The sequence below is a fragment of the Bos taurus genome, chromosome 19 (assembly GCF_002263795.3).
Source record: "Bos taurus isolate L1 Dominette 01449 registration number 42190680 breed Hereford chromosome 19, ARS-UCD2.0, whole genome shotgun sequence".
In the NCBI taxonomy this organism is placed as follows: Eukaryota; Metazoa; Chordata; class Mammalia; order Artiodactyla; family Bovidae; genus Bos; species Bos taurus.
The window spans coordinates 12,713,925-12,728,766 of NC_037346.1; the positions used below are offsets into that span (position 1 = coordinate 12,713,925).

At 36.5% G+C, this 14,842-nt stretch overlaps 1 protein-coding gene across 1 annotated transcript in view; it reads left to right on the forward strand.

The window, feature by feature from the left end:
- Positions 1-14,842, forward strand: part of USP32 (ubiquitin specific peptidase 32) — a 203,836-nt gene that overhangs the window by 136,785 nt on the left and 52,209 nt on the right. Inside the window, exons 6-10 of the mRNA XM_024980631.2 lie at positions 4,896-5,027; positions 6,895-7,002; positions 9,936-10,051; positions 10,582-10,644; positions 11,937-12,020. Coding sequence (XP_024836399.1) covers positions 4,896-5,027; positions 6,895-7,002; positions 9,936-10,051; positions 10,582-10,644; positions 11,937-12,020 — 503 coding nt within the window. The remainder of the gene's footprint in view (positions 1-4,895; positions 5,028-6,894; positions 7,003-9,935; positions 10,052-10,581; positions 10,645-11,936; positions 12,021-14,842) is intronic.

Consider the following 14,842-nt stretch of genomic DNA (forward strand, 5'->3'; position numbering starts at 1 on the left):
ATGAAATTTATCCCATTGATTATTTAAAACTGAACTAGGGGAAATTCCCTGGTGGTTAGGATTCAGCACTTTCATTGTTGCTGCCTGGGTTCAGTCCCTGGTTTTGGAATTGAGATTCTGTATCCTGCAAGCCACGAGGCATAGCAAAAAAAAAAACCCTGCTCTGAACTAGGATTTTGTGTAATGTGAAAAATCATACAGTGGTATAGATGATAGAATGAAATTATTAGATATAATCTTCCCAAACAGCCCAGGTGACAATCAAGTACATTTATGATTATAGTTAAATGAAGCCAGAGAACTGTGTTTCCTTTTCCTTTTTTTGATTACCTACATTTTAAATATTTTTCATGCAGCAAAATATACCACTAGTTTAATAAAAATAAGTAATACAAATTTTTAAATCAATTTAGTGTTATTAGTATTTTCATTTTTTAACTTCATAAAATACATTATCTTATATCCTTATCACTCAGTTACTTATTACTTTTAGTAAATAATAAGTGATTAGTTTCCTTTACTTCAAAAAGCAGGAAGTGGAATGTGACTGCTTTCTGACTTAGTCACTCAGTAGTGTCCAACTCTTTGCAACCCCGTGGACTGTAGCCTGACTGTTTCCTCTGTCCATGGGATTTTCTAGGCAAGAATACTGGAGTGGGTTGCCATTTCCTTCTCTAGAGGATCTTCCAGAGCCAGGGATCAGACCTAGGTCTCCCGCTTTGCAGGCAGATTCTTTACTGTCTGAGCCACCAGGGAAGCCCTTACTTCAAGTGTAGGGTAACTTCATTGTTGCTCCTGGACCCCTTCTCCATAGGTTTTAAGAGTATATGTTCTAGGATAGGCAAGGAAAGAACTTTCCAGGAGAGCATTCATCTTTGTAAATTGTGGGGACTAATTACATGTCTCAAAGCCTTTTTTGTTTGCAGCTATGGCAGGTATATAGTTATTCCCATGAACTTTTCTTTCTACTTAAGAATAAATTAGAAGAGTGTCTTTCTGAAAATCTCACTTCTTTCATTTACTGATCTATAGGATGATGTGTACAAAATTTTGTTCTCCCAGCAAAGGATTTTTATTTTTTGTTTTCAAAAAAAAGTCATTCTCTTTTAGATCTTTAGACATAGTGAACATCAGAGTAGAGTAGGGGATAGGAAGGAAAGACAGAGAAACATTAGCTTTCTGTCCTGGGAGCCCCTTGAAAGTCAAGCCAAAGGAGTAGTTTTTTTTCTTAAAATTTTATGTAAGTTGGTGGAATATGTTTTCATTTATTAACCAATTTTTATGACTATGATATTTGTATAAATACAGTACAATACATACGTTGATTTGACTATCTCTTAGATATCTTGCTGATAAGGACAAGTTTTTACCTGAAATTTTTTCTTAAAACTCCTAAGAAATAGTGTAAGAATGAATGCTTTGAAGTCACTGGAAATTTAAAATACATTGTTCTTGTCTTCCCAGGTAACTTGTAAGATATTGTCCATTAAAAAATATTTATGGAGTGCTCAAAATGTACCAGGTATTATTCGAAGTTTTAGAACATAGCAAAGAATAAAATAGACCCAAAAACCTGCCCACAAGGAGTATATGTTCTAGTTGGAGGAGACAGCAATAAACAAAACAAATGAGTCGTAGAGAGCAAAGTAAATAAAGAAGGAAAGGGGTGGAGGAATGTCATTGGATGGGATGGACTTTGGAAAATCTTGAGAATGTGACATAAGAGAAAAGATCTGAAGGAGTTGTGGAAATAGCCGTGCAGGTATCTTGGTAAATAGGGTTAAAAAGTTTTGAAGCAGAGAAGTAGCATGATTCTGTTTAAATTGTTCTTTTCAAATGACGTTTTATTCTTAGTGAAAAGTTCTCCCCATTTTTATGAATTATATGTCTTGTACTTGTTAATCTATTGTAGTCCTTATGTTTTTTAACTGCATGTATTGATTTAAACACACTTCTTGGCTGCCCACCAGGCTATTCCTAACTCAGCAGTCAAAAGTGGTGTTTGTTAGTTGGATCATGGCACTCCTCTGCTTCAGACCCTCCAGTGGTTCACAGTTTGACTTAAAATCAGAATCCTTCCAGTGGCCTGTATAATCTGACCACCGTTTTCTTGGTGACTTTATCTCCTACTACTCTCTCCTTACTATTATTATTATTCCCTCTGCTTACTAACTTCACTTTAGCCACTCTTGTTCTTTCTCTTCCTTGAGCTTTCGAGGCATGCTCTATCTCAAAGCCTCTATCCTTGTTCCTTCTGTCTAAAGTGTTTTTTCTCCATGCTTGGACCCCTTGCCTCCTTGAGATCTCTGCCCATGTTATCCTCACATTGTCAGGAGATAACCGTCTCCAGCCAGTAGTTCTGTCCTGTGGAAATTTTGCTGAGACTGAGGCTAGGCAGTTTCATGGGCTGGCAGTTTCAATGGCTCACAGTTTTGAAGTCTCAGAATCTTGAAGGTTGCAGTCTGAAGACTCTGTGGTCCTAAGATGCTGTCATTTATGGAGTTGGAGTCTTGTGGTTGTGCAACTTCAATTCAGGGATGCCAAACATATTTTTAAAAAGCAGTGAATATTTCAGACTTGTGGGCAGTATGGCTCTTCATTACAATTATTCAACTCTGCCATTGTAACATATTAGCAACCATAAACTGTGTATGTAAATGTTATTGTGTGCTAATAAAACATTATTTATACAAACATGCATGTGGCACCCCACTCCAGTACTCCTGCCTGGAAAATCCCATGGACGGAGGAACCTGGAAGGCTGCAGTCCGTGGGGTCGCGAAGAGTTGGACACGACTGAGCAACTTTACATTCACTTTTCACTTTTATGCATTGGAGAAGGAAATGGCAACCCACTCCAGTGTTCTTGCCTGGAGAATCCCAGGGACAGGGGAGCCTGATGGGCTGCCGTCTATGGGGTCACACAGAGTCGGACACGACTGAAGTGACTTAGCAGCAGCAGCATGCAACCAATGAGGCTAGAATTTGTAGACCTCCAGATTAAAAAACTGGTAGTTTCTGGGCTCTCTGGAATAGAAACATGAGCTCACCTTCAGAACATTTGAACTAGAGGTGTACTTCGTCTAACCAAAGCTGCAGCTAAACGCCCACCCACAGTCTGTTATGATTAATGATGTCAGATGGACGTTAGGAGCCGAGCATTTCTTGTTTTCATCATTCCTTTGTATAGATAGTGGTTTCCATCTGGTATCACTTAATCTGAAGAACATCTTTTTATATTCCTTTTGGTATAGTTCTGCTGTTGATGAATTCTCTCAGCTTTTGTTTGTCAAAAAAATGCTTTATTTTACCTTTATTTTTGAAGGAGTTTTCATAGGTTATAGAGTTTAACAGGGTTTTAGTTTATTTTCTCCTTTTTGATCCTCTTCCTCTCCTCCTGCCCCCATTGTCTTCTAGCTGCCTTGTTTCTGAAGAGAAATCATTGTTTAATTCCCCTGGTTATAATGTATTTTTTCTCCCTTCTCATGCTGCTTTAGAGATTTTTTTTTTCTTTATCAGCAACTTGGTTACATCTTACCTTGGTTTGGTTTTCTTTGAATTTTTCTTACACAGGGTTCATTGAACTTCTGGATTATGGGATTATAGTTTTTATCAAATTTGAAAAATTTTCAGCTGTTAAGTGTTTTAAACATTTTCTGCCCACTCTTTCCTGGGACCCCAATAATATATATGCTGTGCTTTTAAAAATTTTTTATTTTTGGCTGTGCTGAATTTCGCTGCTGCGCAGGCTCTTCTCTAGTTTTGAGGGCTACTCTCTAGTTGCAGTGAGAGGGCTTCTCGTTGTGGTGGCTTCTCTTGTGGAGCATGGGCTCTAGAGTGAGCAGGACTCCGTAGCTGCAGAGCACAGGCTCTGGAGGACACGATCAGCAGTCATGGCACATGTGCTTAGTTGCCTCACGGCCTGTGGGATCTTCCTGCACCAGGGGTCAAACCCGGTCTCCTGCATTGGCAGGTGGACTGTTTTACCACTGAGCCACCAGGTATACTTTTGATATTTGCTGTACTTTTGATATTGCCTTATAGGTCACTGAGATTCTAATAATTTTTTCAGTCTTTGTTCCTTGGAAGGAAAAAAACCACACATATAGAATGTAACCATAATTAGAGCTTATCTGTGACTTTTTTTAAAAAGAAAATGCATTTTCTGGTGAATGAGGAGAAAAAGCTGTTCATGTTTTCATGATGCCCCTATTACTTATCACACTATAAATTCTAATCTACTTTCTTTCTCATTTATTGACTTCATAATTTGAGTTTTTTTTAATATATATCTTTTAACTTTTTATTATATAATGGGAATTAGCCAATTAATAGTGTGTTGTGATAGTTTCAGGTGAACATTGAAGGGAACTTCATTACTTTTAACATCTTTTATCCTGTTCCTTTTCATTTCTTTAATAAGTACCGAATGTGTAAGTAGTTACCATATCAACAGGATGAATCAGACATAGAATCCTTCTGTTAGGATGTTTACAGTATAGCCAGGAGAGAAAAGAAAAAAAAAAAATATATATATATATAAAATCATCAAATCCAGGATAGAGATTGAATATTAGCAAAAACGAGTACAGATAAAAATGTTGTGGGAAACCAGAATGAAACATCTCAGTTGTTTACGATTTACATGTTGGACTTAAAACAGCCTACTGGGGAAAAAATTCCATTTTAAAACCCGTTTTATGTTAATTTGACTTACTTTTCATTTCATTTTAGGTATAATGTGTTTGTTTTTCAGAGTTTTGTTTTAGGTAGTTGTTAGCAGTATAACTGAGAAATTAAAACATATCCTTAGAAGTTGCATTTTCAGGATGAGCTAACTAACTGCCTAGAAGAGAAGACTGAGGTTTTATGATCTTGTTTGATTTGACTCTCAGTGGAGGAATCAGACATCATTGATCTGGAGAAACGCTATTGGTTGCTGAAGGCTCAATCCCGAACTGGACGATTCGATTTAGAGACATTTGGCCCATTGGTTTCACCACCAATTCGTCCATCTCTAAGTGAAGGTAGGAATCATTCTGTTTCTATGATGTTCCTTGCTTAAACACACATGAGACCAGCTTTTATTTCTAACCAGTATATCTTAACTCTAAAAGGCCATAATGTTACAGGTTTGCAGGTTTCTTGCAAATAGTTCGGTGGGGAGGAAAATTAAATTGGGAATTAAGATTATAGTCTTGAGCGTCCTATTCTACTTATGTAACCTTGCATAAGTCAGTTTAGCTCCCTCATCGGTACATTTGTGCTAATTAGTCGCTCAGTCATGTTTGACTCTTTGACCCCATGGACTGTAGCCTGCCAGGCTCCTCTGTCCGTGGGATTCTCTAGGCAAGAATACTGGCGGGGGATGCCATGCCGTCCTCCAGGGAATTTTCCCAACGCAGGGACCAAACTAGGTTCTCTTGTGGCTCCTGCATTGGCAAGCAGGTTCTTTACCACTAGGGCCACCTGGGAAGCCTCCCTCTCACCTGTATATTCTCATATGTAAAATGTTTTGACCATGACAGTGGTTATGAAACTGTCCTCCTGTGGGTGCCTCAGAAACTCACTCCTATAGTCCAGGGATTAGGGAGGTGGCCACTGAGCAGGGAAAGCTCTGGACTTCCACATACAGCCCCGCCTCTTCCTCAGCTCAAGAACCTCCACAATTTTTCTTTCACATAAGAAAGTTCACTGGGGAATTCCCTGACGGTCCAGCAGTTAGGACTCCTCGATTTCACTGCCAAGGGCCTGGGTTCAATTTCTGGTTGAGAAGTAGGATCCTGTGTGTGGCACAGCAAAAATTAAAAAAAAGAAGAGAAAGGTGCCACTGTTGTGTCACTCCTTCCCCCACCCAAAAAAAGATTAGGAAACCACTGGACTGGTCCATATCTACAGTTCTCGCTTAGCCCTAAATTTCTCATTGCTATCACTTAAAAAGATGGAAATGTAAACAGTAGTTGTCGGGTGATATCACAAAAACCACATATGGTGTCTGAATACTTGGGTTTTCTTTCTGGTCCAGACCTTGTTAAACTTTGTTTTGGCAAGTTGTTTAACTCCTCCTTAGCTATGATTTTCCTACTCTTTAACTGAGGGCACAGAAGTAGAGTCTTGTAGACTATCTGTATTCTTCACATTCCCTGTGTATTTCGGAAATACTTGTTAGGGGAACCAGAAGAGATAGGACATCACCTACTTCAGAGGTGCAGTTGTGTTTTTAACCTTTTTAGAATTAGAGAGTGATAAGTCATTTTATTTGAAAATAAAATTATTTCATTTCTATGTCATATAAAAAGTTTGAAAACCACAGATTATATTATAAATTCCCTTTTATTTCTGAAATTTAAAACATTTATATTATCAAGTAGCACAAAGAAGACTGCAATACAGAATTTCTTTCTCTTATACTGTATTACTCTTTTTTTGCCTCATGAAAGAGCTTAATGGAGCTTATTAATAACAGCACAGTATATCTTTGATATGCAGTTCAACTTTTCTTCTTTTTTCCTTTTTCTTCTCATTCTTTCCAAATAAGGATAGTTGTGGTCTCTGGCTTTTCTTTTTTTTCGGTTCTTAATTTTTTTAATTTGTTTCTACTTTTTACATACTATAGTCATTTTTAGCTATAGGATTTGATATAAGATAGAGACAGGCAGGCAAACAGAACCAAACACTAAATGATAGTAATGTATTTTGCGGTCTGTTAAAAAGTTAAGTTTTATAATTATATCAGGAAAAAAAAAACCTTCCTGAGACAGTGGGAGCTACTGATAAACTTTTATTTTTAATTCAGTAGTTTATGGGAAAAAGTCATGCCTCCTTTCATAAACATGTCATTAACATTAGGAAATTTGTTGATTCTGATTTATGTTGTCTTTTCCTATTTTACAGGTTTGTTTAATGCTTTTGATGAAAATCGTGACAATCACATAGATTTTAAGGAGATATCCTGTGGGTTATCAGCCTGTTGCAGAGGACCTCTTGCTGAAAGACAAAAATGTGAGTGTGTTAAACATTGTCACAAAATTTGCAAACGATACGGAGAAAAATATCAGCATTCATTCATGTAGAAATCATCTGTGGATTAAGGCTTAAATTTTCATTACTTTGGCAAATATCTATGTTGAAGTTCTAGTGAGGTCACTGTAAGGATTTAGTCATCTTTTTTTTTTTTTTTTTTTTGTACTGTGGAGTGATTTGGAATCTTTGTCATTAGTAATGGGGTTGATTTTCCAGATGAAGGTGCAGTTCATAATAAATGAACTACATCGATCATGATATCTTTGAAAATGTTAAGCACTTAGAAAATATTTTCTGGTAGTCTATATAGAAAATTTTGTATCTTACATGACTTGAATTATAGTTTATTTTCTGTCACTTCTATACATTAATATTTTATTAACAAAATGAAATTTATGATCAAAACACAATTTTATTAAATACTAAAAGTCTTTTAAACCTACTAAAAATGTTACGCCATAATTTATAAGCATTAGTATATTGCTTTAATAAATCTTAACCATATTTGAGAAAATGTAAGTTTACATTTAATTGGAATCTAATTCTAATATATTTACAAAAGTCATTATCTCTCTGTCTTTCAAAAATACAGTTTCACAAATGTTGCCTATTTTGGCTATGCTACTTGTTAGATTTCTTTTTTCTTCTTTGATATGGTATACTATTATTCCAGCATGATTTTATGATAGATTATTTGTTTCCATTAAAGTTCAAATACTAAATAAAGAGACTGACATCTTTGCTTCTCAGTTGAGGTTTATTATTGCCTTAAAATTTTTTAAAAATTGTTTTTTGCTAGTGCAAGTTAATAAGCTAGAGTGATTCATTTGATGTTAATTAGCAAATGTTAGTATTTCTAATTGTTCAGTTCAGTTGCTCAGTTGTGTCCGACTCTTTGCAACCCCATGAATGGCAGCACACTGGGCCTCCCTGTCCATCACCAACTCCCAGAATTTACCCAAACTCATGTCTGTCGAGTCGGTGATGCCATCCAGCCATCTCATCCTCTGTCATCCCCTTCTCCTCCTGTCCCAAATCCCTCCCAGCATCAGGGTCTTTTCCAATGAGTCAACTCTTCGCATGAGGTGGCCAAAGTATTGGAGTTTGAGCTTCAACATCAGTCCTTCCAATGAATACCCAGGACTGATCTCCTTCAGGATGGACTGGTTGGATCTCCTTGCAGTCCAAGGGACTCTCAAGAGTCTTTTCCAACACCACAGTTCAAAAACATCAATTCTTCAGTGCTCAGCTTTATTCACAGTCCAACTCTTTCTAATTGTTAGCCTGTTGTAGATAAACAAAAAATTGAAGAGTTGAACTTGTTCCTTGGCAAAAAAAAAAAAAAAATAGTTGAGTGTACCTTTAATTACACTGGAGAGGGAAAATCTTTGTATGGTTATCTCTTAGTATCAGCTGGGAGTTGGTTCTGGGACCCCTCTAGGACACCAAAATCCATGAATACTCAATTTCTTATATAAAATGGCATAGTGTTTGCATATATAAACTACATATATATTCTTATGTACTTTAAATCATCTCTAGGTTACTTATAATACCTAATGCAATGTAAATAGTTGTAAATACAATGTAGATGCTGTATAAATAGTTGCCAGTGTGTGGCAAATTCAAGTTTTACTCTTGGAAACTTCCTGAAGATTTTTTAAAAATTTTTATATATTTTTGTTTTGTGGTTGAATCTGGGAACGTGGAACCCCTTGGTATGGAGGGCCAAATGTACCAGCTTGTGTTGATTCTTAATATAGATGGAATATTTTCAGCATTGTGAGAATCAATTCTGAAATGATCAGTTTAAAATATTGAAAATTAAAGGCTTGAATTACCACCTCAAAATCTGCAAGATAATGTATAGTAACTTTCAGTTCAGTTCAGTTGCTCAGTCGTGTCCGACTCTTTGCTACCCCATGAATTGCAGCACACCAGGCGGCCCTGTCCATCACCAACTCCCAGAGTTCACTCAGACTCACATCTATCGAGTCGGTGATGCCATCCAGCCATTTCATCCTCTGTCATCCCCTTCTCCTCCTGCCCCCAATCCCTCCCAGCATCAGAGTCTTCTCCAATGAGTCAACTCTTTGCATGAGGTGGCCAAAGTATTGGAGTTTCAGCTTTAGCATCAGTCCTTCCAAAGAACACCCAGGACTGATCTCCTTTAGGATGGACTGGTTGGATCTCCTTGCAGCCCAAGGGACTCTCAAAAGTCTTCTCCAACATCACAGTTCAAAAGCATCAATTCTTTGGCGCTCAGCTTTCTTTATAGTCCAACTCTCACATCCATACGTGACTACTGGAAAAACCATAGCCTTGACCAGACAGACCTTTGTTGGCAAAGTAATGTCTCTGCTTTTCAATATGCTGTCTAGGTTGGTCGTAACTTTTCTTCCAAGGAGTAAGCGTCTTTTAATTTCATGGCTCCAATCACCATCTGCAGTGATTTTGGAGCCCCAAAAAATAAAGTCTGACACTGTTTCCAGTTTCCCCATCTATTTCCCATGCAGTGATGGGACCAGATGCCATGATCTTAGTTTTCTGAATGTTGAGCTTTAAGCCAACTTTTTCACTCTCCTCTTTCACTTTCATCAAGAGGCTTTTTACTGTAGTAAATTGGATCTTATTAATATTTTTCAGTTTATAAGGAATTTAGCTCTAGATTTAGAGGCAGGATAAGGTTCTCCAGCCTGGCTAATGATTTGGAGAGAGAGACTTAGAAATGTGTGCAGGAAGCCCTACAAGTTCAGAGGACTTCCATGACATAGTCTGCTCCAGATGAAAATTTAATCCAGAATGTACTTGCTTGAGAAACTTTGTAATTTTACTAGGGCAGCTTCTAGTAATATGTATTGTACTTCAAAGTATAAAAGTGATTTCCCTCCAAAAGAGTTTCTTTTGTTTAGTTTGTTTCAAGGTGTTTGATGTTGACCGTGATGGAGTTCTCTCCAGGGTTGAGCTGAGAAACATGGTTCTTGCACTATTAGAGGTCTGGAAGGACAACCGCACTGATGATATACCGGTAAATTCTGCTTGTATATACATTTTGGTGCATGTAAACTTCACACCAACAGGAAAATGCAGTGAATAAAATTTTTAAAGAGATCAAGAATAAAGGATTTGCTTTGACTTCTAGTTGCTATATTATGCTACTCAAAATATCTGTAGTTAAAAGTACAAAATTGGGAAGAGAATTTGCCTTAGAAAATTTAATAAACTGAATGTATTGTAAATATTTGACCAAAATATATACTTTTGTTATTGTTTGGTCACTAAGTTGTGTTTGACTCTTTTGCAACCCTGTGGACTGTAGCCTGGCTAGGCTCCTGTGTCCATAGGATTTCCCAGGCACCAATACTGGAGTGGGTTGTCATTTCCTTCTCCATAGGATCTTCCCAACCAAGGGACTGAACCCATGTCTTCTGCATTGGCAGGCAGGTTCTTTACCTCTGAGCCACCAGGGAAGCCCAACATCATATACTTAGTCACTGACTAATAAAAATGATAATCTGCTTTTTTTCTAATTACTTCTTTGGGTTTCTGTTTTTACAGGAATTACACATGGATCTATGTGACATTGTAGAAGGCATATTGAATGCACATGACACCACAAAGGTGAGTGCACCTGGGACTGACTTCTTTCTAAAAATACCTCATACTTTGAATTGGTATATGTAGCTGGTATATATATTTAAATCTCTTGTACGTTGTCTCAACCAAGTGCTTATTTGGACCAGTGGTTACAGTCCCTCCAAGCTGTCTCTAAAGACAGCCCATTCCGTATTTCCAATTTTAGTATATGTGCTGTCGAAGCAAGCAAAGCCTATTCCACCTTTAAACAACTCCGCTGAAGTGTTATATACATAAAAACATTTATATTTTATAAGGTAGGCATGTTATAAAAATTAAGTAAACACAGCCCATGCAATCTACAGTTTATAATCTGTATTTCTCCCATTTTAATAAGTTATAGAAAGGCTAACCTTGTACTCAGCAAAGGAAATGCTGGTAAAATGAAAACACATTGTATGATTCCATTTATATGAAGTTTGAGAATAGAGACAAAACCAGCAAATGGTAATAGGTGTTACAACAGTGGTTTTGCAGATGAGTGATTCAACTGGGAAGGGCCATAAGGAGATAATGGAAATGACTATCTTAATCTGGATACATACATTGTTTTACAAAATTTCTAAAGTAATACTGGTAAAGGTCTCTTCTGAGTTCTTTAATAGCATCCAGAATAACCATGTAATAGAAATAAGCATGTACTTTACAAATAATAAATTCTTGAACTTAGTTTGACAACATTTATTAGTTAGGGATATTATAATAGGTTTTCTCCTGTAGCTTGCTGTGATTTTCATACAGAATGTATGAAAAATGTCATTTTTAGTACACTTTGAAACCAAAAAAGAGTAACATTAAATTATATTTTAGGGAAATGTAATATAGATACTCATTTTTTATTTTTATTAAGTTCTTTTCAATCTCTAAGAACTCTGATGAAGTTGCTAAATATTTCTAAGAAGGGGGTCTTAGAAAATTGTTAGGATTTTATAAACACTTCGACCACTTGAGTTTGTATTTGCGTCAACCTGGGGCCTTTTGTAGGTTCCATAGGTAACGTATGAACCAGAAGATAATGTGAGTTATTTCCCAGGTGTTGTTGAAAGAAGAAGATGGTTGGTGATAAATTATCCTCATTGCCATTGACTACTTTAACGAAAACTTTTAAACTTATCCTGGCTGGCCTATTTCTCAGATGAACAGATAGCACCTGCCTTAAATTGTTGGATTTCTTTCAGACAAATAATCATTAGAAGTTTAATAAACCAGATTTTACTCAAATAAAAAATGAGGGCATTCTTAATATGAGGTCTTTTAAAATACTGTTTCTCTTTCAGATGGGTCATCTTACTCTAGAAGACTATCAAATCTGGAGTGTGAAAAATGTTCTTGCCAATGAATTTTTGAATCTACTTTTCCAGGTATGTTTAAGGTAAATGACAAGTACAGAGGGCAGTGATACCAGTAGTTCTTCATCTTTTCCATTACGTAGTAGTTAACTGCCATCTAAGCTACAAAACCATATATTATAAAAAAAACTACATTATCCTATATACTACCTGAAAGATGGTGAGATAAAGCATGAGTGCCTACTGAAGTTTCTCAAAGTCATGAGAAGTTAGGAGAGTGGAATGTAGCTGATCATGCTTATCTTAAAACTCATCACAGAGCAGAATGTAGACACAGAGAATAATTTAAATTGTGAAAGCCATTATAATTGCTATTTTTCTTCAAAGACCCCTCCTAATAAGGCCGTGGAACAGAGATGGTTCACAAATAGGCACCTGTAAATTTTTCACAAAATATTCAATCTTTCCAGTTAAGAGATTATCTTAGATGCAAAGTTATTTCTTTTTTTTTTCTAATTCTTTATAAGGTCCAAAAAAGATCAAAGGAGAAGGAAGAAAGAATAGCTGCTAGGAATGAGCAGCCAGATTTTAACTGTTTTCCCAGTTAAAATAGGTCTCTTGCTCCCATTTTTAAAAATAGTTTATGAAAAAAATAAATAAATAAAAAATAGTTTATGGTTTCCATTTTTCATAGTTTTTCATAAATACGTAAGTTGACTTAATAGTGATATTTTAGATTCTCCTTATTTTCCTTTCCTTGTAAAAGCACCCCTGTGAAAGTCAGAAAAGTTTGGTATCTTTGTCTTTATCATGATCTTCCATTATAAATAAAGAGGTCTATGACATAACTGTTAGAATAAATGGAAATTGAACTCTTCCTAGTGGATAATTACTAACTAATGTATATTTAAAGCATATGCAATCTGATACGCTTATAATAGCCATTTAAATCATTCAGCTACTCCACTATCAGTTTTCAACAGGAATTTAAGTTGATGGCTTTGGAAAATAAAAAATGTACAAAAGTAATATAAATCACTACTGTAAACAGAAATGACTTACTTGATAATATGAAAATTGATGAGCTCTTTTTTTAATCTCACTTAAAATAATATTCTCAAATTTTAAGTCATAATTAATTATATAAACATTTCGACCACTTGAGTTTGTATTTGCGTCATCCTGTAGTTCTCAGGCAGCAAAGCATTTTGAATTTTTGTATTGGCTTGACTATTTTCTCATGCTTATCAGGGACTTGCTGTGAAAGTATTTTCCTGTGATTCTAATTTATAAATAAACGAATGCTTGAGATTTGTTTCTGTATGTCAGTGTTTCCAGCATTATATTAAACAGTTGAAAGATTTTTTCATTGAGTACCCATCATCTACCTTTTACTGTGCTCACTTTATCCCATATTTAGACATGCTTTTAAAACTTTACGTTCACTTAATATATGTGTAAACAGATTGCTCTGAGTTATCCCCATGGATCCAGTCTAATCACACTAATCCTTAGAAGTGGAAAACTTTTCCCAGCTATGGTCAGAGAAAAAGAGATGGCATTGGGAGCAGGGCTAGAGAGGTGCAGATCTGTTAGCTTTGAAGGTAGAGAAAGAGCCATGAGCATAGGATTGTGGGTGAATTTTAGACACTGGAAAACGGAAGGAAGCATATTCTTCCTTTGACCTCCAGAAAGGAATACCACCCTGTTGCCATCTTGATTTTAGCCTGGAGAGATCTCTACCTTACTTTTGACCTGCATAACTGTAAAATAATAAATTTGTGTTGTTTTAAGCTATACATTTTGTGATAATTTATTACAACAGTAATAAAAATCCAGTACAGAGGGAGATAACCCATATTTATTGATTGGAAGGCTCAATGTGGTAAAGGTATCAGTTCCCCTTCAGTTGACTTAAAGATTTGTGCACTCAAAATCAGAATCCCCAGAAGCTCGTTTTTGTCACTGAGATTTTATAGAACATGACCAGAGGATTCTAAGTACACAGAAAAGTACAAGGGTCAAAAATATAGCAAAGAAGAAATTCAGGACAATGGATTTATATTACCAGATATTAGAACTTTTTATAAAATAGCAAGTGTTACAACAATGTGAAGTCTGCATAAAGTTAGATCAACCAATGGAACAACATTGAGTGTTCTTACACAGACCTACGTAGGTGTGATCACTTGATTTATAACAAAGAAGACATTGCATTGCGGATGAGAAGGGGTGGTCTTTTCAGTAAGTGGTACTGGATTAATTAGTATTCCTGTGGGAAAAACTATGCATCATTATTCATCCCATTACATGAAAAATAATTTTAGACCCTGTTACACAAAGTGAAGTAAGTCAGAGAAAAACAAATATTGTATATTAACGCATATATATGGAATCTAGAAAAACAGCACTGATGAACCTGTTTGCAGGGAAGCAATAGACATGCAGATGTAGAGAACAGAACTGTGCCACAGCAAGGGAAGGAGAGGGTAGAATGAATTGAGAAAGTAACATTGACATATATACACTGTCAGGTATAAAATAGATGGCTGGTAGGAGGCTGCGGTAGAGCACAGGGAGCCCAGCCTGGTACTCTGTGATGACCTATAAGGGTTGGATGGGAGCGGGAAGGGAGGCTTAGGATGGAAGGGCTGTGTGTGTAATTATGACTGATTTGGGCTTCCCTGGTGGCTCAGACAGTGAAGAATCTGCCTGCAACGCAGGAGACCCAGGTTCGATCCCTGAGTCAAAAAGATTCCCTAGAGAAGGGAATGGCTACCCACTCCAGTATTCTTGCCTGTAGAATTCCATGGACAGAGGAGCCTGGCGGGCTACAGTCTGTGGGGCTGCAAAGAGTCAGACACAACTGAGCAACTAATGTGGCTGGTTCACAC